This window comes from Sinocyclocheilus rhinocerous, unplaced genomic scaffold (assembly GCF_001515625.1).
Source record: "Sinocyclocheilus rhinocerous isolate Xijiao unplaced genomic scaffold, SAMN03320098_v1.1 scaffold1069, whole genome shotgun sequence".
Classification (NCBI taxonomy): domain Eukaryota; kingdom Metazoa; phylum Chordata; class Actinopteri; order Cypriniformes; family Cyprinidae; genus Sinocyclocheilus; species Sinocyclocheilus rhinocerous.
Genome location: NW_015635541.1, coordinates 279,748 through 303,687, shown reverse-complemented (window position 1 = coordinate 303,687; position 23,940 = coordinate 279,748). Strand labels below are relative to the sequence as shown.

Genomic DNA, 23,940 nt, shown 5'->3' with positions numbered 1-23,940 from the left:
GGGGAGACAAAAAAATTCAATAGAAACTTACAGTATTTTGTGCATAAACTAAAAATAAACAATATATTGCTGCTGGTCTCCCCTTTTTTAGAGGAATAACGTGGCCTGGCCAACATTAGTAGCTCATATGTTGGTTTGTGTGTAAACAGCTACAGTGCAGTCACAGTCGAGTTCAAAGAGACGGAACACAAAGACAGACAGCTTTTGTTGGAGACTTGTTAAAGTGATGCAACAAAAGAGTCCAATTCCTTCTGTGCCTCCTCATCCTTTAAAGAAAACACACACACACACACACACAAACAAAGAATTACAAAGGCAAGAGACTCAAAACTACAAAATAAATCAGATTCATCAGAATAAGAAAACACCTCTTTAGTCTGAATGTTCATTGCAGAGGCAGCGTCACACATCTGTTGGGCTTGACTCCTCTGACCCAAGTCTTTGTAACACTGACAAGAGAAAAGTGATATAGGCGCAGTTACAGTAACACATTACAATGTTCTCAATGTTCCTTAAAGGCTTTACTGGCTCAGTTTCAAAATCTAGTGCCGTGCCCAAGTAGACAGTAGAAGTGTGTTGCATACTTATGTAAGATTATCTAAAACTCAGTGAAAAAAAAAAATGCATTCACTGAAGTTGGTGGAAGACATTAGAGAAATGTCAATTTCATACAGTACTACCATTCAAAAGTTAAGATTTTTCAACGTTTATTGAAAGTCTCTTAATCTCACCAATGCTACATTAATTTGATAAAAATACAGTAAAACAGTGATCATTTTAAATATTATTACGATTTAACTGCTTTCTATTTGAATATATTTTAAATTGTTTTTTAATGTTGAAAACAGCTGTGCGCCTTGTGGGAACCATGAAACATTTCCACAAGCTTTTACAAGATTCTATGGTGAATAAAAGTTGAAATGTGCCCTTAATGCATCCTTGCTGAAAAAAATTATTTCCAGTAAATAAATAAAATAAAATAATTACTGACCCCAAATTTTTTAACTGCAGTGTGATTAAAAATAATGAGATAAAAATAGTATTTAGCAAACATTAGCTGAGCGTGCCTGCAAAAATACAGCAACATTTATTATTCCACTTCTGTAAACTTTAAATGTGGATTTGACATGTTATTAAAATGTAACCATTACAAATAATTTAGGAGATTTCAGTTTTTTTTAAGTACATAGCAGGTAACACTTAATTATTAACCCACTGGATGCAACAAATGCCTAGTTTGTAATGGGTTTTATTGGTTTTGTCTCGTCGCACCGGGACAATACTGTGAAATATTATTACAATTTAAAATAACTGGTGAAACATTTCATATTATTACCAATGTTGATAAAGGTATTTGCAGTTTAATATTTTTTTTTGTGAAAGCCATGATACTTTTTTCAGGATCCTTTGATGAATAGAACATCTAAAAAAAAAAAAAAGGCATTTATTTGAAATCACTTTTTTTTGTTACAAGTAGAACATTCTATATTGGTTAATATTTAATATAGTTAGGATGCTGCTTTGGAAGGTAGCTGTCTATGTAGGTGGTTTTCAGCAAGGCAGCTCACTAGGTTTGGAACAGAGCCAACAAAATTCCAAATGTCATTATTAATCGATATTCAGTTCATTAATAAAATAGTCAAGACCTGAAGTCATTACCTTGGCTAAAAACACATAGTTGAATTTTGAATACTTGGGACTGATCTCTTCTACCTGTAGAATCAAACACAGGACAAACATAGCAAATGCAATCTGTCATTTACAGTCAAACTGAAATTATTTATTGACCACAGACTGTTGATGTCTAAACACAGACTGTTTATGTAACAGATCTTTTGTATTTCAGGTGTAGTTAATTAAATGAGATCATGAAAAACACATCTCTCTTGAAAGAAGGACTGCACTGCTGGCAGGCAAACGTCTAGGGTACGTTTTCAAACACTTCACGTGTTAAATGAGATATTAAAAAATTAACATTGCAGGCAGTAAACCTCCACTCTATAATCAGAGCAATAAATAACACTGTCGACATTTACGAGATTTACACAATCACACAAAATATAAACACTGCAGTAGCCACATATATGAGGTTATGTTTTCGACAAAGTAAACTACAGGGTTCCTACACCTTTTGATAAACAGATTTTTTATGACATTTACATAATTTTTCAGCTATTTATGATTATTGGATGAGGATTTTACAAAGAAAATCCTAGGGCTTTTTCCTCATATTTCTAGGTTTTCCATAGTTTTCTTTAGATTTAAAGTCTTTTTTTTTTTTTTTTAAGTGTTTCTTTAGTTTTAACATCTTACCCACTATAGCAAAAACAAATAAATAAATAAATAAATAACTTGTATTTTAAATTGTACATCTAATATTTAATATGGCTTCTGGGGTTCCTCTTGGGTGAAAGAAAAAAATAAATATTAAAACACATTTTCTTAAAATCAACAAAATCCTGCAGTTGCAAACAAAAACCAAGAGCTAAATATCATTTTTGGAACAACTCTATTATTCATGACAGCACATTTGGTGGTTAGATTTTAGATAAATTACACTGCCAAAAGTATGCAGCCAAAAATCATACACTTATACTACCATTCAAAAGTTTGGGGTTGGTAAGATGTTTTGGGGGAAAAAAGGGTTATTTGTTTTTTTTTTATATACTCACTAAAGCTGAATTGATTTGCTTAAAATACATTAAAAACAGTAAAATTGTGAAACAGTATTACAATTTAAATTAACCACTTTTCTTTTAATATATTAAACATAAAATGCATTTTATTTATCAATGTTAAACAGTATACTATGATGAATAGAAAGTTCAAAAGCATTTATTTGAATTTTTTTATTTATCAGAATTTTGCAAATGCAAATGTCTTTGCATTTGATGGAAATGTCTTTGACCCATTTAATGCATAATTGCTGAATATAAGCATTAATTACTGTATATTTAAAAAGACAGTAATTTTAATTTACATTGTAATAATATTTCACAATATTACTGTTTTTACTGACCAAATAAATGCAGCCTTGGTGAAAATGTAAGATTTTTTAATTTTTAAAAAAAAAAAAAAAAAAAAAAGTTTTTGAACTGTAGGGTATGTGCACATTTCAATTTAAAACCAAATGCATTTCCAGCTTTCACTCTTTTATGAAAGATTTCCACTAGATGACATTTCTGCATGAACCTCACTTTGTAAATTATAATGCAGTACCATGTATGTTACATTCAACTAAAAAAGCCTAAAGAGATCATGGCTGTACTGATGCTTGATTTTATGCACCTACTGTACTAGTAATAGGGGTAGCTGCAACATTACTGTGAAGGGGATTTCCACATACTTTTGGCCATGTAGCATGTAAAGCTGGATTCTGTATGAAGGTGGATCACTCAGTAAGTGAATGAAGAGACAATACATTATTTGGTCATAAGCTGTTGGTATATTTCTGTTTTTTTGCACAAAATTAGACTATTTATGATTAATGACGAAGAGCAACTCCCCATGTCTTTCCTTTAATTAGTCGTGCTGTTGTATAACTCTCCAGAATGTTGTGTTGTCTTGGCAGGGTGCAACAAGTCTAAGCACAGACCCCTTAAATAAGAAGTGATGGCTGAGATACAAAGGACAGGAGAACATCAGAGGAGAGAGCAACTTATGTAAAAACACTGAATGTAGGAACACAGGTCAAGCGCTTTCAGAAATGAACAGGGTTTGTTATTTAAACTAGGACCTCTAAGACAAATCCCTCTACAGCAAGACATAAAAAAAATGTGTCTACCTACAAATTGGTGGAAATTTAACAAATAAGCCAAATAAAAATAGGTCATATTTGCTATAAAACCGATTTTAATCTTAAATAACTCATTTTATGATTATAGTCAACATTTGTTATTTGGTAGCTCTTATCAGCTACCCAAATATTCATGACAAACTTCATATATTTATTCAACTGCTTGGCCTCTTTACACAATCAATCACTAGTGTGTCCCAATGATCAAATGACCCAATGGTCTCACCTTGAGGAAGTTCTGCAGGGCATCCTGGACTGTGGCACTGGGTGGCTCTCCAAACAAAGTAGCAGCGATTTTCCTCTCTATCCACGTACATTGTGACACCTGCACACAACATGTTTATGGACAAAGTAAAAATGAACAAGAACTCCACTTATCAACATACAGATAGGCCTATTGGCTGAATAAATAAATAAATTAATTAATTAATTAATTAATAAAAACCATTTATAATAAAATCATTAAGAAACACCTTAATCAATATATATTCACTGAATACAAGTCAATTTACTTGAAAATCTGGATTGCATGAGAAAATTAATTTTTGTAAAAAAAATTACTGAAATAAAAAATGATTTTTTTTGCAGCACTCAAGTCAGTCAGAATATAGCAGTCTTTAAACATTTTTGACCAATGAGTTTTCCAAGCCCCAAATTGTATTTATTTATTTTTTATTTTCATCATTACACAGAATGCACTCACTGTAAATATGTATGCTATTGTTCAAAAGTTTGGGGTCAGTAAGAATTATTTTTTAAAAAGAAATCAGTACTTTTATTTAGTAAGGATACATAAAAAGAATTTTTTTTTTAGAAAAATTTAAAATAATGCTGTTCTTTGAATTTTCTATTCACTAAAGAATCCTGAAAACACACACACACACACAAACAAAGACACAATTTCCACAAAAATATTAAGAAGCGTTCAACATACAGCAAATTAGAATGATTTCTGAATAATTTTGTGTGATACTGTAGACTGGAGTAATGCTTTAATATCCCATCAATAAATTACAACTTTTAAATTATGCTGAAATTGAAAGCAGTTCTTTTAAATTGTAATAATATTTCTGTTTTTACTAGACTTATGATTAAATAAATGCAGTCTTGGTGAGCATACGAGAGACTTTTTTCAAAAACATTAAAAATCTTTTCAACCTTAAACTTTTGAATGGTAGTGTATATTATTCACTATAGAAATGTATATAAAAAAAATTTGTTATAAAGTTTGGCCTTTCAGTCTTTGATATTTCCAAGCTTTCCATGAGCGTGGGAACCTTGATTCAGGCTTTAACTAACACAATGTCATGTATATCCCAAACACACTAATAGCAAACGCTCTGTCACTCACAGCATAACACCAGCGGCCCAGCAAGTAATAAGACAGAGGATCTTCAGGTTTCAGCTCAATTGCTTTATCCAGATGATCCTTGAGACATAGAGCAAGAGAAAGGAAGAGAGATAGAGGTTTCTTTCTATGTGGCACGACTTGTCTTTTTTGCTCATCTCTACAGCTGAGATACCGCAAATATTTCTCCTGAACTCGCACGAACACAGAAAAACCCACCACAGGCATCTGTCATTCAGCTCCTCTCTCCCTCTCTGCTAGCTCACCTGCCAGGGCTGTGCAGGTGTGTGGTGTTTGGAAATCTAGCTGACAGCTAACATAAAATGCTACGTGTATCAGAGACTGATCTGCTCTTATGAAATACGTGTGTGTGTGTGTGTGTGTGTGTGTGTGGTACCCTCATTCCATTTCCTCTCGTCTCAGATAAGATTATAAACACTAACTCTCACAGAAGCTGATGCTATGCTCCCATCAACACATACAAGCACTGAAATCAACTGAAACGACCTTTTGGCTGAGATCACCATATCATTTACTGCCCTTTAACTCTTCTCTACATGAAGCACAGGAATAAATGTGTAAATAATTAAAAGTGGAAGTAACTACTTCCATATGTTGACATCAGCCTAGCAGTAAACAGTCCATTTGAACTGCTCAAATATTCTGCTGTCTGTATTTAAGCTTTAAACATCCTGGACTGAAAATATACAGGGGGAAAAATGTGTATTTGATATATTTAAATTGCTTTTTTTAATATATATATATATATATATATTATTAAGTGTAATGTTCTAAAACCTAGCAATTAACCTATATTTGTCTACACATTTGACATCCAATCAAAACATAAGAAACGTGAACATTGTGTAAAGAACAAATATGCATACTCACCTTAAAAAGATAACCATTTTTTATTTTATTCTGAATAGATTCATATTCTGACAGGAGCCCACAGAGTATAGCATACCTATGCAGATATAGACAAAAACCGAGAGAGAGAAAAGAAAACAGTAATTAGTAATATATGAATAGAAGCTATGCTATGCACAAAAACCAACCACAGAGAGCTTCACAAAGCCAACATCCATGAAAAAGCTGCAACTGATAAACCTTCAATCTCAGACACCAATGTTAAAATGCAAAAACGATGGTGTCACGATCATAAAACCTGGACAGTTGGAGCACCAAAATGAACTTCGACATCTGCTCTGGCCAGATAAATCACCTGGCTTGAATATTATCAAACCTCTATGGATAGTTTTGGGGCTCTATCATACACCCGGCGCAATGCGGCGCCAGGCGCGACGCAAGTGTTTTTTGCTAGTTTCAGCCCGACGCAGTTGTCATTTTCACATTCTGCGCCACGTTGTTTAAATAGCAAATGCATTTGTGCCCATTTGTGCGCCTATGGGCGTGTTGGTCTGAATACGAGGTGTGTTCAGACGCATTGCTGGCACGTTGCTATTTTGAGGCAACTGAAATAGACATTGACCAACAAAAACCTGGTCTAAAGTCTGGCGCAATAATTTTGTTGTTATTTAAAGAGCGCGTTAGTAATATGCGCCTATAGACGGGTGCACAACGCGCGTACACTTTTCGTATTACACACACAGGGACATGCAGCAGCACACAAACATTTTTTAAAATGTACATTGTAAAAGATTATTATTGTGTACATAAATATAAAATGCCTACATGTCATAATGGATAGTCTTTACATGTATCAGAATTACGCGCACGACGGTTTTTCCGCTTGTAAATTCCGCCATGTAAATAGCGAATCTGCCATGGCGCGAGCGCAACTGGCTTTTAAAGGTAATGGGAGATGAGACTCTGATTGGTTTATGGCATGTTACGCCCAAAACACACCCATTACTCATTAAGAGAATAGGGACAACCCTTTTAGACCATGCGCCGGGCGCGCCGACCATTTTTCCCGTCCTTAAACTAGCAAAAGTGGATGCGGACACGCCCTAAGTGCACCTGCGCCGTGCGCTTTAGACCATGCGCTTAGATCGTTAAAATAGGGCCCTTAGAGAGTAACTGTCAACTGCAGACTATACAATAGTTTAGGAATCTATTCTGAGAAGGTTAGAATCTGTATTAAAGAAATACACTTCTAATTAATAAAAGTACTAACACCTTAATAAAGAAAGATTTCAACATTTTTGTCAACTTTCCTACAATCATTTCATGCCATGATATAAGCACCAATGAACACACAAGTACAAAACTTTAAAACAAAATTAACATCAGCTCTTCAAACTCTAAATATTGTATCTAATAAGAGTTACAAGTAATTTCTCATTACAAAATCCGACTCTTAATTACTGACTGAATAAACCACATTCAAAGCCGCTGTAAATTGCTAATTAATGCACACATGTGCCAAATTGCTATTTAAACCACAGACATTTAAACTAATGAACCTACCTGCAGAAGAATTTTTTTCTGATGATTAATACTAATACACTTAACTAGGCTATTTTATAAAGATTGCTCTTTTATCATGTTGCTACTTAAGGCTGTGCAGTGATTTTACTTGAAAGAAAAAAAAGAAAGAAAGAAGAATCACATTAGTAAAAAGAGACTGATGTGCACGTGTACAAGTTAGTGTTTTGAAGGGCCGGTTCAGAGGTGATCAAAGCTTTTCCTCTCGGTGCGAATGCAACCCTTTAAATGGTACTGGGAAATAGTTTACGCAAAATCGTCCCAGCACTTTAGTACTGTACATTTAGCTCTGGAACTAAAGCGGTGCGAAAGGCCCTATAGCGATGTAAATCCTGCTGGTACTCACAGTCCTACAATGGAGCCGGGCACAAACACCTTTTATGTGCACGATAAAGAGGTGAAGAGGTCAAATGACTGTCACAGGAGGTGAGAGGGGCTCCGTTTGTCTGAAGCGATTGGGGGACAGATTCTGTAGCCAAAAGCCTTCGACCTTGAGCTCACCAGAGAGAAACTCAACACCAGCACAGACTTACCTTGATAGATCGACTTACTATACTTGTGTGTGTGTGTGTGGGGGGGGATTGTGCTGTGTGAATGAAGCTCTTTTACTGGCTGTTTCGACTGCAAAATAAAGGAAATTTAATGCATCTAGGAAGAGATTGCAAGAGCATCCATTTCAACATAACTTTCTCTCTCATGCATTTTAATTCATTGATTGGTAGATGAAGTTAAGATTGTGCTGTACTGAATAGTCTCAGCTGCAGGCGGCACGTCCACGGACCACCCACAGTCTGCTTACTGACCATCTGAACTTCTCAATCTAGCAAGATCTAATCTGATTGGCTGACTTTGTGCAACTTTTGAGAGTAAGAACAGAGTTTTTTTGGAATTAGGAAACCAAATTGCATTTACAAGGCTAAACCGAAAGAGTGCTGCAGGGATGACATATTTTCTTAAGCCAAAACCCAGAAATGAAATAAGGTTTGTGGTGAACACAAGCTCAAGATATTTTCTCATTTTATTCTACGACATACATCAGTAATATCCATTTGTGCCATTTTTAAAGTTTTAACTTGTTTTGAAAAGCAGCTAAATGGGACTATAGTGCTTTTTAGGCATTCATTTAATGCATCAGAGTGAAAAGGCCTAATCCACTAGTTGCTTTCACAGACTCGTGTCTATAATCGTGCTCATGCAAACTATTCTAACTCAAACTTTCAGGGAACATTGTTTTTTTTTTTTTAAGATTTAAAGAGTTGTTGGAGACTTTGCGGTGGTGGCGTTGAAGTCATGACCCTGGTATAGTTCGTTTATAGCCTGCGTTTAGCTTTTTACTTCTAGCAAATATATTCAGGCCAAATTAATCAAAGTCATGTTCATTTGCGAAAAGTAACATGATGCAAAAAAAAGTAGAATCATTCACTTTTGATGGTCACTTATTTTCTGCAATAATGCAAAAGTCAATGGAAAAATCTTATTGGGTTTTTGTCGACAAACCAGATTTGCACAAATTGAATAGCATACTCCGCTTTGTTTTCCAAGTTGTCTGTGTGATCAGAAATTATGTCTCCCAAATACGAACTATGGATTACTAGAAATTCTACACGGTTTCTGCTAAATGGCATGTAAAATGTAATAAACTCACTTTATGTGTTGCTGAAATAGTGTGTTCCTGTCAAGGTAGACAGAAAAAGCTGAAATGTGGACTAAGACTTTATGCTGTTTGTCAAAAGTCTGACTATGAACTGAATAACAGCAGGTTCTCTGATTTTCATAGAGGATGACTGAGAATGAACATTGCATCACCTTGTTGAAAAGCTGTTTTTTTTAGCTTGGCATCGCTGCAGGACAGTGTAGGACCACATTTCATGTACTTTCTCCCAAAGAAAACAAACACTTGGGCAAGTTTTGGCAATTTCTCTGTCTGGCTACTGTGACTCAATAGTGCAGAGTTGGACAGTTATATTAAACTCTCTACACCAAAAATAGGATGACCAACACACAACAGAAGATCACAAAGTCTGTGATGAGATCTTTGGGTACGGAGATGACAAATGCCAAAAGCTCTGTTCCCAAACCAAGTTTGCTGCCTACATAGACAGCACTTTAAAGTAATCATAGTCCTGCTATTGACATGAAGGCTGCAAAGCTAGGCAGCAACATTATGCTGATACCTCATTTTGATCGAATTCCAAGAAAGCATCAAATATCTCCTTAATGAACAGAACACTGCCAGAACGCATTGCAATATGCTAAGTGAACTAAGATTACACAGGATTATAAAGAGATATTTCATTCAATACTGACAAAAATGTTATAGTATCATGATTTTAGCTTTGCAACATGCTGGCATCAAAGTCTGAAACGATTGCAATTTGTTGCTGCCTGTCACTTATAAGGTTCCATTTCAGTTAGAATGCTGCCTATGTAGACAACAGACACTGGTTTTGGAACAGAGCTAACAAAGTGAAAACAGCCAAAACTGACAACACATTCCTGATTACTTATTCAAAATGGCAGTGCATGGACATAAAGTTGAAGATCACCAAAAATAGCTCTTATGATGAATTGCAAATAAATTTGAACTGAAGCAACACGAAGACATACCAGAAGTGATTACTAATAACAACTGCTGGCAGAGACGGTACAAGTGGGGAGAAGGTTGTTCAATGTTCCCGGGGCTAATTCCTTCGCCCCTCCTTTCACAGATTGGTTTGTGAAGTGTTTTTATTCATTGCTGTCATGTTCTGGCAATGCCCGGAGGCCTGAACATTTAACCACAGCAAAGCAATGGAAGCCAGTGGCAGAAGTTCTGCTGGCTGAATGAGCACGTCACACACATGACAACATCTCCTCACACCAGGAATCTGGGATTTCCCTCCACAGGGGCATTATGGGTAAACATCCCCAGTAATAAAAACTGTTTACCATATGTGGATACTTAGAGAAAATGTGCAAATATTGTATCAAAGCAATACCGGTGGAAATATACCAGCAACAGATCTGCTTGTAAGGCTGCAATGTATTGAAATTTATTTTATTCTTCTCCAGAATTTCCTTAAAGTTCAGTTCATTTTTTTTTTAATGAATTTTATACTTTAAGAAAAAAATGACAAGCTCCACAGCATTAATTTGCTCCACTTCTCTACTGTCTGTCTTTAATATTACTCAGAAAGCTGAGGAATACTGACAACAACATGACCAAATCCTAACCAAATATTAACTAGCACAACTGTTTTAACATTGATCATTTGTTTTATGCATCTAAGAATATTAGAATGATTTCTGAAGGATCATGTGATGCTGAAGACTGGTGTAATGACTGCTGAAAATTCCGCTTTGCATCACAGGAATAAATTACATTTTAAAATATATCACAATAGAAAACAGTTATTTTAAAATGCAATAATATATCTAAATATTGCTGTTCTGACAGCATTTTAGATCAAAATGCAGCCTTGGTGAGCATAAGATCAGAAATCTTACCGACCAATAACATTTTGAACAGGAGCGTACATGTATAAGGTGGCTTTGATGCAGCATCTCAAAGTCTAAATCCTAGTCTTACCTACAAATTAATTCATTTGCTGCCCTGCACGCACTGATAGTTCCTGCAGGAAATGCAATTCTAGTTTCAGAATTAAAAAGACGATTTAAAGCAGATGATGTCGAGTTCATCGGAGTTCACCGGCCATGAAATCCAAGAGTGTTAAAGAAAACAAGCAGATATTTGTTACTCTATTAGTGTAATTCTTCATGCTCAGAACAGGTCGGGGAGGTTTTGTGAGCTTCAGGCAGTTTCCAGTGTTCTGGAGTGAAACTTCTGTAAAGTTTATTCTATCTTGAAATGTGTGTGGGAGAAAGAGAGCACAAGAAAAAGTGTGGTTTGGCCAAGGGTTGTTTCTGATGGTTGCTTTGAGTCCTTTCGGTGAGTTGAAATATTATATAGACTCATACACACTCATGCATACACAAACACAAACCACACAGAAAGAAAAGGAAAAAAATTCTGTAACCAATATTTAAAAAATTTACAAATGCAATGAAAATATTGGTATCGGTACTCGGTATCGGCAAGTACCAAAAATAAAAGTATCAGTATCGGGCAAGTACTGGAAAATCTGCAGGAACCGGTGCATCCCTAATTAAAAATCTTACCCCAAACGACCGCAAACTTTTTGAACAGTTTGAAAATCCATTTGAAATTAAATTACTAAATTAATATTTAAAAAAAACAAGAATAATTTCACGTACAATGGAACTGGCTCTGCTCATGATACAAGAATAATGGTTATAAAACTGTATCTTATAATATATCCTTCACACACTGCATCATTAAGCAGAGCTGCTGAACTGAGGACAGGACAGAATTCAGTAGAGCTGAAGGCCAGATCCTTAATGAAAACCATAATGCCAAGGACACATCACAGATAAGAGTAGCAGTAACTGAGATGATGTGTGTGTGTGTGTGTGTGTGTGTGTGTGTGTAGGTCACAACGACCCTCTGCACTCCGTGTGATAATCCTGGAGTCTGTGAGGGAATGGAAAGCATTGCAGAGGGATTTACACAGGCAAAATACAGACACAGAGATCAGTGAACATACCTTCATTAAGACAACCTGTACCAAAACAAATGCAAACATATGCTGCACAGCTCACAAGAACTGTAATATGCAGTGTTAGACACCGTAAACATATTAGAATGCATATTACAATATATGTAAGACTTGTACAATAAACATATTAACCCTTCATATTACAATATTTAGTTGACTGACTGCCATCAAAACAGTCAAACCATTACAGTTCAAAAAGATTTAAATTAAAGGGAGCCAAAATTGATCTTGCAGTCAACTGATTTCAACTAAAAGAAAATTAGCAGGCAGCTTGCCCTGTGCTTGGATTAGGCAAGATATGACTTCTGAATGATATGAATCTTTCAAAATACGTTAAGTGATACGTTTCATCATGCAATACATGAAGCTATGAAGCCATCATGTGTCTTTCAATGTGAGGAAATGTCTGTTTCTCACATTTCAAAACTATATCAACAATATCAGATGGACATGCACAAAAGCATCCACATATCATCATGTCAGTCAGTCCGCTAAATTTTTAAATGCAATGACAAAATATGCCTTATTATGCCTTTAAAATACCATTAAAAGGTTTGGGGTCAGTAAGATTTTTTTTTTCATGTTTTTAAAGAAGCCTCTTTTGCTCACCATTGAGGAGTATGATGAATAAATTAATACAGTATGAATGAATTGATGAATACAGGAAAAAGAGTGATTTTTACAATGAAATATTTTTACAATTTTAAACACATTTTAAAATGTATTCCTGTGATGGTAAAACTGAGTTTTCAGCATCATTACTCCAGTCTTCAGTGTCACATGATCCTTCATTCTAATATGTTGATATGTTGATAAAAAAAAGAAATAATTAAAATAAAACAAAAAATAAAATAAATTAAAACCTTTCTGACCCCTAAATCAATCTTAAATCAACTGAATTATATGGCAATTAATTATTTTATTTTTCAATGCTATTTCATGGTAGTCGAAAGCAAGCACTAAATTTGAACCACTATGTCAAATTATTCAATTCTGGCACAAATGTCTGCAATTTATAAATAAATGTCAACCTGTAATCATAAAAGTTGTGATTACCATTCTCAGCGCAGCTCTTCTTCTCTGCAAGGTCTACAGCAAAATCATGAGCATCTGCATAGGCTCTGGACAACCGCCAAAGGTACTGGCACTTCTGATCGAACTGTAAGCACATACATAACGCGTGTTAATAAAACATTCTACTAATAAACCAGAAGCCATCGTACACCAAAATTTGGGGTAAGTAAGATTTTAAAATGTTTTTGAAGAAGTCTCTTATGCTCACCAAAACTTGGTAAAAAAATAAAGTTATATTGTGAAGCATTATTTTGATTTAAAATAACAGTTTTATTTGAATTTTCACTCAAATTCCTAATTTGGTACTCGTTCTTATTATTATCAATCTTGAAAACAGCTGTTCTGCTTAATATTTTTGTGGAAACCGTGAACATTTTTTTTTCAGGATTCTTTGATGAATAGAAAGTTAAAAAGAACAGGATTTATTTGAAATAGTTACAATCACTTGTAACATTATAAATGTCACTTTTAATTAATTTAATGGATCCTTGTTGAACTAAAGTATTAATTTCTTTCAAAAACATTAAAGGAAATTATACTGACCCCAATTTTGAGCTGTAGTTTGCATACCTCTGCTTTCCTCTCCAGCAGAGCATTCAGGCCTTGTGCTTTCTCTGCCCCGTTACAGCTGTGCAGTCGGTCTGCTTTCCACAGCAGGGCCGTGAGCTCATCCACTGGTTCCTGCAGTGGCTTTCGGTCATCGTCACTTTCCTCCTCCTCCTCAGAATCTGCCAGTGCCGTTATATACCTGTAGCACACAGCAGAGAAGACAGTGAGCCTATATCTGTTGTTATGATTAAATTGGCCTCTTATGAGACTGAAACTTGACAGACCAAAAAGCTTTTGATGTGTTACACAGGAATGTCAGTGCTTGACAACAAGGACGTAATTTACATGTTAATTCGGTTAAATGTATTTTGGAAAGCTGAAGTGACTCTTTAAAAGGAACAATTCACCCAAAAACGAAAATTTGCTGAAAAATTATTCACCCTAAGGCTATCCAACATGTAGATGAGTTTGTTTCTTCATCTGAACAGAGGTGGAGAAATGTAGCATTACATCACTTGCTCACCAATGGATCCTCTGCAGTGAATGGGTGCCGTCAGAATGAGTCCAAACAGCTGATAAAAACATCACAATAATCCACAAGTAATCCACATGACTCAAGTCCATCAATTAACATCTTGTGAAGCAAAAAGCTGTGTGTTTCTAAGAAAGAAACCATTCATAATGTTTTTTGTCTTGTCTGAATCACTGTTTACAAACAAAACCAGTCCAAAACAGTTCTAAATAAAATATGTTGTAGATTTTAATGTGAGAGGACAACAGGAGGAAGCGTTATTATGGACTCACATTTTGGCCAGAAACGGCATTGATTGATGGACTGGAGTCGTGTGGATTACTTGTGGATTATTGTGAGGTTTTTATCCACTGTTTTTACTCTCATTTTGACGGCACCCATTCACTGCAGAGGATCCATTGGTAAGCAAGTGATGTAATGCAAAATTTCTCCAACTCTGTTCTGACGAAGAAACAAACTCATCTATATCTTGGATGGCCTGAGCATCAGTAACTTTTCAGTAAATTTCATTTTTGGCTGAACTATTCCTTTAATTCAAGACAAACTCAAATACATTCACATTACAGAGGCCAAGTGGATTTTTAAATGCTTTACAGTATCTTCAACATAAAAGATACCTCTCAGGACACATTTTGGCCAGAAACGGCATTGATTGATGGACTGGAGTCGTGTGGATTACTTGTGGATTATTGTGAGGTTTTTATCCACTGTTTTTACTCTCATTTTGACGGCACCCATTCACTGCAGAGGATCTATTGGTGAGCAAGTGATGTAATGCTAAATTTCTCCAACTCTGCTCTGACGAAGAAACAAACTCATCTATATCTTGGATGGCCTGAGCGTGAGTAACTTTTCAGTAAATTTCATTTTTGGCTGAACTATTCCTTAATTCAAGACAAACTCAAATACATTCACATTACAGAGGCCAAGTGGATTTTTAAATGCTTTACAGTATCTTCAACATAAAAGATACCTCTCAGGAAGCTCAGGCAAAACAACATGCTTAAAATGTGTTCTCCCTACACAAGAGACAGAAGGTAAAGGAAAGCCAAGCACAAATTTGGTAATGAATGTACAAACTTATAGGCGTTCTTCTCACATAGGTCACTGATGCAGTCAGTAATGGATATGCATTCATAAAGTGTTTACATGCAAAACATCCACAGGATCTGTGCATATGTGACGAAGGCTAATTAACGGTTTACTGGGATTGCCAGTTTCAGACTGACACCTGAAGGCTTTCATGTAAAAACACTGTGAGGGTTGTTTATTTTTCTTACAACAAGGCACGCAATACCTGCCTAACATTTACAGCCTTCGAAAAGCGTCCCTTTTCAATGACTGTAGGCGTGCACTAGCACTCTTAGCAGCCGAGATGAGTGTGTAAAAACATTAATTACAGGTTAAGGTACAAAATGAAAGACTTGAGAAAAAGTGAAAACATAAAAGGCTTCCATTAAGAGCTGGCACCTGAAGCATTTGCGTCATTCGCGGTTTTTGAGAACATTTGAGACTTTGAGCGATAGTTCTGCAGGGATGTGTTGGAGCTGGAACCTCCGAGGGCACTTCAATGTTACATACAAGACGGTCGCTCATGACAGTCAAAGGAAATCACCCACAGCCGGTGAGTTTTTGATTTAAGGGGCTACAGTTACACATTAACTGCCAGACATCTGAGTCATTTTGGCCAATCTCATCAGTCTGTCTGAAATGATATCGTTCTCAGAGCCTCATTATGGCTAAACGTATACTGGCAACTCTTTTTCTGCAGTGTCATCCAGACATAATTGTGTCACATACCAAAACTAACTCAATTTGGATATCCTCAATTAAGGCTGCAACAACTAATCGATAAAATCGATTATTATCGATAATTATCTGTTGTTGATATTTAAAAGGTATAAATAAGGTTTTTAAATTTGGTTTAAAAGTCAACATGTAGTGCACGTATTTTATGAGAGTAGGAACTGTAAAGGGATACAGCGTGTAATTCTGAATATAAATATCAGATGCTTCATAGTCGCCTTTTACAGGATAAAGAAATGACATGTGATCAAAGTGGACGCGTGTTCCTGCAGAACATTACTCTTACCTGTTGGTTAACATACTGAGTTTGTTTTTATTCGTCCTTATTATATTTATTATTATTTTAATTTTTAATGTAGAGATTTAAACTATATTCAAATACAGTGCTTAACAATAAAAAAATATATATAAATTTATGTAAGGTTTGTGCCACTGCTGCTCTAAACTAACAGTATTGGTGATTATAATCATTTTTTAGCTTTCTGTATTGGCAAGTCCTCCAATGTGCATAAGCTCTTTAGTAACAGTAGTTGACTATTTCTATGCTATAATATAATTATTGCTGTTATCTATGAAAAAAGGCAGAAAAAAAAAAGTCAAGCTCTCAGATACCCAATTAGTCAAAAAGTACCTAAGCAATGCCAGCAAGAATGCAAGCTGTTATGGAAGGCATAGGAGGACATTCTTGTTAATATGTGAATAAATACTAGCCTACTTAGTTTGATATTTGCCCAATAAATGACAATAACATTTTTAGATTTAAACAATTTTTTTGACAGATTCCTAAAATATTTGTGTTTTATCTTTATTATGATGTGTGTCTAATAAATTGTTAAGCACTATTTTCATAGCATTCAGTTGACACGTTTGTTTAAAGGACATTGGGCAGAATGTGGAAGTGTTTTTTGTCAAAAAAAGAAAGAAATGAGAAGATCCGATTAATCTGAAAAATAATCGGTCAACTAATCGATTATCAAAATAATCGTTAGTTGCAGCCCTATCCTCAATGCAACACAAGCAATAAACAACAAAATACTAAATACAAATATTCCAAGTTTGGAAAACTATCACTTTTGAAAGAAATCTCCTACGCTCACAAAGCTGCATTTATTTGACCAAAAATAGAGTAAAAACAGTAATATTGTGAAATATTATTAGAATTTAGGAAACAGTTTTTTTTTTATTTATTATGTTTTAAAGTGTAATTTATTCCTGTGATGCAAAGCTGAATTTTCAGCTGCAATTACTTCAGTCTCAGTGTCACATGATCAGTGAAATTCAATCATTATTGGTGTTCAATTACTAATAATGGTTCTTTTTATTGTCAGTGTTGAAGTTTTTGCTTCTTAATATTCAGAAGTCATGATACTTTTTTAGGATTCTTTGATGAAACAGAAATCTTTTGTAACATTATTAAAGGGGTCATATGATGCGATTTCAAGTTTTCCTTTCTCTTTGAAGTGTTACAAGCTCTTGGTGCATAAAGAAGATCTGTAAAGTTGCAAAGACTAAAGTCTCAAATCCAAAGAGATATTCTTTATAAAAGTTAAGAGTCAGCCACGCCTACCTAAAACGGCTCGTTCTAACACGCCCCCACATATCTACGTCAATATGTGGAAATATTAGCATAATGCCGCCTAAACGTTCACGCAAAGAAAGAAGGCGTGGTTTCAGAAACGCAGTAGTGTTGATGCAGCCATGTCAGGGAGACGCTGTGTGATTCAGTGCGAAAGCAAAAGCACTTTATTTGGCCTTCCGGAAGTAGATGCATTTAGGAATCATTGGTTAAGATTTATTTACAACAGAACAGCACAACCCAGATGTTCGAATTTGTGCAACGCATTTTATGAACCACAGGTTTTTGAACCTAGAAGAGTACAAGGCTGGCTGTGCATAAACGCTATTTCTAAAAAAAAAAAAAGGGTCAATTCCAACTTTGCTATGACAATCTGGCACTTCTGAATCAGCGACTGTAAGTATGTTTTGTTACTAGTTTAAGTATTTGCTATTGACTATTCAAATGCGGAGTTTTGCGCCAGTTTGAGAGAGGCGGGGCATAGAGGACCTACAATAATGTACAGTATTTGAAAAATAATGTGTTTTTTGAACATTAAAGCATGTCAACATATTCTGTTACACCAAATACACAAAATAATTATCTTTAAAATAGCATCATATGACCCCTTTAATGTATTTATCGTCACATTTGATCAAATTAATGCTTCCTCACTGAATAAAATTTACTTAGCATTAATTTACTTTCAGAAGTATTAACTTTTTTTCTTATTTACCCCAAACTTTTGAATAGTACCATATCACGGTTTCCACAAAAATATCAAGTAAAACAAACTGTTTTTCAAAAATGTTTCTTGAGCGGGAAATCAGCATATTAGAATTATTTCTCAAGGATTATGTGAGACTGAACACTGGAGTAATGATGCTGAAAATTTAGTTTTCCCATAACAGGAATAAGTTACATTTAAACAGTTATTTTAAATTGTAATAATGTTTCTCAATAATTGCTGTTTTACTGTATTTTTGATCAAATAAATACAGCCTTGAGCACAACAGGATTCTTTCAAAAACATAAAAAAATATGTTAATTAAAGTCTGAATGAAGTTGTCTTTGGATTGAAGGACACAGCCACACCCAGGAAAAACAGAATCTTCCACAGGGATTATTTCGATGCCAATCTTTTATCTCCCTCTTTGTGTGGCCGTCATGAGCAGAACTGCAAATTCAAGAGCGCAGTGTTTGTTTGAGAGCACGTCTTACATCCGTCCTCAGCAAAGATCAACAACTGTCAAGGATCTGGCTGAACACTCAGATCTCAAGCATCATTTGGATGAACATTAACCAACATCATTAGCACAAAGGTTTGCCTTTGCATTAGGCCTACTTCTCTGCTTCTGTTTTGTTTATCTTTGCGGGGCAATGAAAACCAAGTCTAATCATCACATCTCTCTCACATTTGACGTACAAACACAAAAATGCAAACTAAAACAATTTTTTTTTGCCTTTGCAGTTGTATTTTACAATTTTGCAATAGCGACTCATTTATGTTCAGAACAAAGAGTTTTGATTTTGCACACAGAAGTAATAAAGTTCGAAAGCTCTCTGCTCATTCTCATAGCCCTGATGAATATGAAATCAAAATAACCCTCTGTAATGATGAATGACAAAAATATGAATGAATTTCTACTGTCCAAACTGCACTTAAAGTGGAACCAATATTTCCATTTGTCAAAGAGTTCAATGCAATTGTGAAAATGCCACATGGCGGGGGGGGGGGGGGGCCTTTCTGCATGTTTTCATTCATACATTCATTGATCCTCTCATTCATCAGCTAAAGTCTTTCTTTCTGTCTGCTGAGCATGTTCTCTCAGTGGAGGTGCTAACGAACGTTGCTGATCATGAGGTAAATCAGCACATTCCAGAACTGAAGCTCATCTCTATTCTCATTCCAGAACGATTCGCGCCTAAAATTACAATTTTCAACAAATGGATGGCACACCATATTTACAGTTATAAAAGCCAAATTTTCCTTAAATTCTCAAGAGGGCACATATTACCCCATTATTTAAAAAAAAAAATGACACTGTATGTGTCAGTGTGCACAAAGTTACATTTGGGCTTTAAAATGGTTTAGACAGACCCTACAGAGAAAGAGTGAAGGTTTGTGCTCTTGTTATGGTGAACACCTCCACTGCCCTAACAGAGCTGAATAAAACTCTCAAGTCTTTAATATGCATAACAAAGTGCAAAGACTTTGAAAAGGAGAGCTGTTCAGGGGGAACACGGTTACCATCCCAACAGTCACCGGCTGTGCACACATTCAGATGACTTCATCAGACGCAGCCCCTAAAGTTTGGACACACAGACCATTCTTTGTTCCTCTGGAACAGTACTAACCCCCAAAGCTACAAGTCAGGGGTCAGTAAGATTTTTTTTTTTTAAAGAAATTAATCACTTTTGTTCAGCAAGGACACATTAAATTAAGAGTGACAGTAAAGACATTTTTAATGTTACAATGGATTTTTTAACTTTCTATTCAAAGAATCCTGAACAAGATGTATAACAGCAATGCAACTGTTTTCAACATAGATTATATATGTTTCTTAAGCATCAAATCAGCATATTAGAATGATTTCTGAAGAATCATGTGACACTGAAGACTGGAGTAATGATGCTAAAAACCCAGTCTTGCCAACCCAGAAATAAATTTAATTTTAAAATACATTCAAATAGAAAACAATTCTTTTGCATTGTAAAAATGTTTCATATTATTGCTGTTTTTACTGTATTTTTGATAATATACACAGCCTTAAAGGCAATGTAAGTGATTTTTCAAAAACGCTTTAAAAACTGATTCGGGCCGAATCGCAAAACAAACTTGTAGCCAATCAGCAATAAGGGGCGTGTCTACTCATGATGTGGAGGAGAGCGCGTTCAGTGCATGGGACGGACATTAGCCGAGCCCAGCGACAGAAAGATAGAGATGGCGGATAAAAAACAAAAGAGGAAAACGTCTGCGGAACGATAAGGCAAGAAGTAGGACCCGTGTAAATATCGGATCAGCTTTCCAGCGCTGGAGAGAACTCAAGGAGCGGAGGCCTGCGATCGGACGCCGAGGTTGCTTTGTTTCTTCTCAATAGGTGAGTAACACCGTGTCTACAACAGCTAAAGTCTGCCTACACTGGACGAGATCAAACGACCGTTGAAAACCATTTGAAATGTATGTCAGCACGTCATAAATAGAACCCGGCAGCAGTTTTCTGTAGGGGATTTGTTGCGCCGCGCCGCTCACGTCCGTAGACAAGGTGTAACATTGGTTTTGCTTTGTTTCACAGAACCAATCGTTGCCTGGGTTGCGTATGTACATGTGGGGCGGAGCTATCAAAATAGGGGCAAGACCCTTTTGGGGTAGAGGCGTGTTTGTTTTGGTGATTTCAAATATAAACATTGGCTACCAGAAATCCCTTACTCTGCCTTTAAGAGACTAATTAAAAATTTTTAAAAATCATACCAACCCCAAACTTCTGAACAATAAGACCCTTTAAAAGACCTGAATCGTTATGTCCTTCTCAAGGTTAATGTGCAACCAGTGCCATACGTTTTACAGAACAAACAAATTACTACAGACATTACTGATGAACAACTTCCAATTATAGCCTCATATCTTTTCAGAAACAGCAAGTCACACACTGTAATAAATAAATAAATAAGTAAAAATCACAAGTTGAGAAACTCAAAAACTTTTGCTGCTGAATATTTTAAGTTGCTCAAACTAAATGGCCAAAAATTCACTTGCATTAATATCCTATGTAATGTTAACTTTAACTAATTAAATCAATCTTTAGAATAGAATTTTCTGACAAAACGAAAGTTGAATTTTTTTTTTTTTTACAGCGCAGGTACTAAATGTTGCTGAAAACATGTTTTGTTTAAGGCACGCAGCATCAAGTCAACTAGATATTGAAATTCTGAATTGTGTATTTATGGAAAAGCATGATTTCCCCCCACGTACAGTCAGCAGGTGACCACAATCAAATTCAGATAAAGACACCACATTCAATCACAAACGAAGTTTCTTTGCTTGAGCATCTATACGTCGCAATTTAATCACCCTCCAAACACAATGATGTACTTGTCTGCATCTTTAAAAACATTTATTATACAGCAATACCAGACAGGCTCACAGATAAACAATGTCTCAGTCCATTTAGAAGAGCACTCACACATTTCCATCCTTACACATCTGTAATCTGACCTGTCTGCCTCTATGTAAACAATAACTTTTCTCTACATCTACAACAATCAAACATAATAAAACGGTATCGTTTTTAAACATTCAAGTATTAACATCCTTCAGCAACTAAGGCAAGCTGTGGCGTGATTGTACTCAAGCAATGTAGGAACGGTGACAGAAATTACAAGCTCCTGCATGAGACAGTAAAAATTAGACTGTGATAACTCAGCAGTCACTCTTTGAGATTGATCAGCCGGTGCTCAAGAGAGACAGAAAGGAGGAAACTGTTTTGACAGATGAACAGTCCTTTGAAACCCAAGCAGTTCCAGGACCAAACTGCATACAAGCTCTTGAATCTACGGATTCAGTGTTAAAACATATCCTGCCTGCTCAAAGTAAAACCACGATAACCGTGCAACACAAAAGCCAGTCATGGTCTAGAAACGCTCCAAACAGACATACAAAAACAACTTATGAAAACTGAACACCTCAAGTGGTTCCTTCATTTTTACACTTGGAGTATTTGGAGACAAAGATGCACAAACCAAGCGTAAACCAAACATAATGTGTCAAAAATAACAAGAACTAAAGTTTAATGCTATGGAAAACAAAGCAGATTATTTCGGAATGGCTTTGGGAGCAGAATTTAGTGAGACTGGAATGGACTTGTAAAGTGTTTAGTGCTGAATTTAGTTAACAGTTGTTCAAATGAATGACTGGAGGCAGTGGAGTTCACCTCGTCTGTACAGACAACACATGATTTGGAACGCTCTCGGCTCTCTCACTGAATCACACCTCAGCTATGCACACACTTCTAATCCTTCTACAACTCTAAGTTATGTTACAATTGCCCAGAGTAGGTACATGAAAAAACAAAATACCAAAATAAATACATATAAATTGAGCTTCTATAAAATTAGTTGAGGGCATTTGTCAAAACTAAGGACATGTCAAAATACAGTTTGAAACCCTGATTTCGTTATTTTCCAGCAACAACCATAATAAGTTATTATTAGCTTTCAATACATGCTGATTAGCTATTCGTAATAAACAAACAAATAAATAAATAAAGCATCAAAATGAATGGACAGCACTAGTTTTTATTAATATTATTACATTTTATTTGCTTTGTTTTATTTTGTGAAACCTTGCTCCGTATATGGAATATCCGTTTTATAACAGCTGAGGGGGAACAGAATATGAAATCAATTCTCCCTAACAACGGCCCTTAGCTGTTATAAATTCACTGTAAACCACAGCTTCACGGGGCTTATTGGTTTATTTGAGTTCTAATACTTACATATTGAAACTATAGTTTCAATATGTAAGTATTAGAACTCAAATAAACCAATTTGGTTGAGCCGCGTTCGAAGCTGTTGTAAATTACTCTACAAACATACACCTTTTTGTGTCTGCATCTGTGTGTTGCTCGGCAACAACTTTGTTGCAACTTATAGTTTCAATATGTAAGTATTAGAACTCAAATAAACCAATAAGCCCTGTGAAGCCTTATAAGCATAGGAATTGTAAGGAATTTAAAAGTTCTGGTTATTTTTATGATCCTTCTTAATTATTTAATTCACAATCTTATTATTTGTACCGTCTTTATGCTTTAACTTGATTTAACTGGTGATTTCTGAAGGATCATGTGACACTGAAGACTGCAGCAATGGCTGAAAATTCGTCTTTGTATAATATATTACATATCAGAATTAATCGTGATTAATCGCATCCAAAATAAAAGTTTTTGTTTACATAAAATATGTGTGTGCTGTGTATATTTATTATGTATAAATAAATACAAACACATGATTGTATATATTTAAGAAAAATATGTGATGTTTATATATTAAATATATTAATATATAATATAAAATATAAGAATACACATATATAAATGTATATGCATGTAAATATTTCCAAAATATATGCTGTATGTGAGTGTGTATATATATACACATATATATATATATACATATACATATATATACATATACATATACATACATATACATATA

General features: G+C 35.1%; 2 protein-coding genes across 2 annotated transcripts in view; both read right to left on the bottom strand.

Moving 5' to 3' along the window:
- Nucleotides 1–6: 6 nt before the first annotated feature.
- LOC107747293 (regulator of microtubule dynamics protein 2-like) lies at nt 7–6,859 on the bottom strand. The gene is made up of 7 exons (XM_016561761.1): nt 6,840–6,859; nt 6,036–6,111; nt 5,148–5,225; nt 4,023–4,121; nt 1,660–1,713; nt 369–449; nt 7–266 (listed from the first exon to the last, which is right to left on the bottom strand). Coding segments are annotated over exons 1-7 (438 nt in total). The 5' UTR covers nt 6,842–6,859; the 3' UTR covers nt 7–218.
- Nucleotides 6,860–9,569: 2,710 nt separating this feature from the next.
- Nucleotides 9,570–23,940, bottom strand: part of LOC107747279 (regulator of microtubule dynamics protein 2-like) — a 17,828-nt gene continuing 3,457 nt past the window's right edge. The window contains exons 3-5 of the mRNA XM_016561748.1: nt 13,856–14,033; nt 13,268–13,370; nt 9,570–9,685 (exon numbers count right to left, since the gene is read on the bottom strand). Coding sequence (XP_016417234.1) covers nt 9,570–9,685; nt 13,268–13,370; nt 13,856–14,033 — 397 coding nt within the window. The remainder of the gene's footprint in view (nt 9,686–13,267; nt 13,371–13,855; nt 14,034–23,940) is intronic.

What these genes read in the sequence shown, in the direction of transcription:
- LOC107747293 (XM_016561761.1), bottom strand. An exon ending in CCCTGCAGAACTTCCTCAAG is followed by an intron (nt 1,714 to 4,022) that starts GTGAGACCATTG and finishes TTGATTCTACAG; the next exon opens with GTAGAAGAGATCAGTCCCAA. An exon ending in ACTATGTGTTTTTAGCCAAG is followed by an intron (nt 450 to 1,659) that starts GTAATGACTTCA and finishes TTCTCTTGTCAG; the next exon opens with TGTTACAAAGACTTGGGTCA.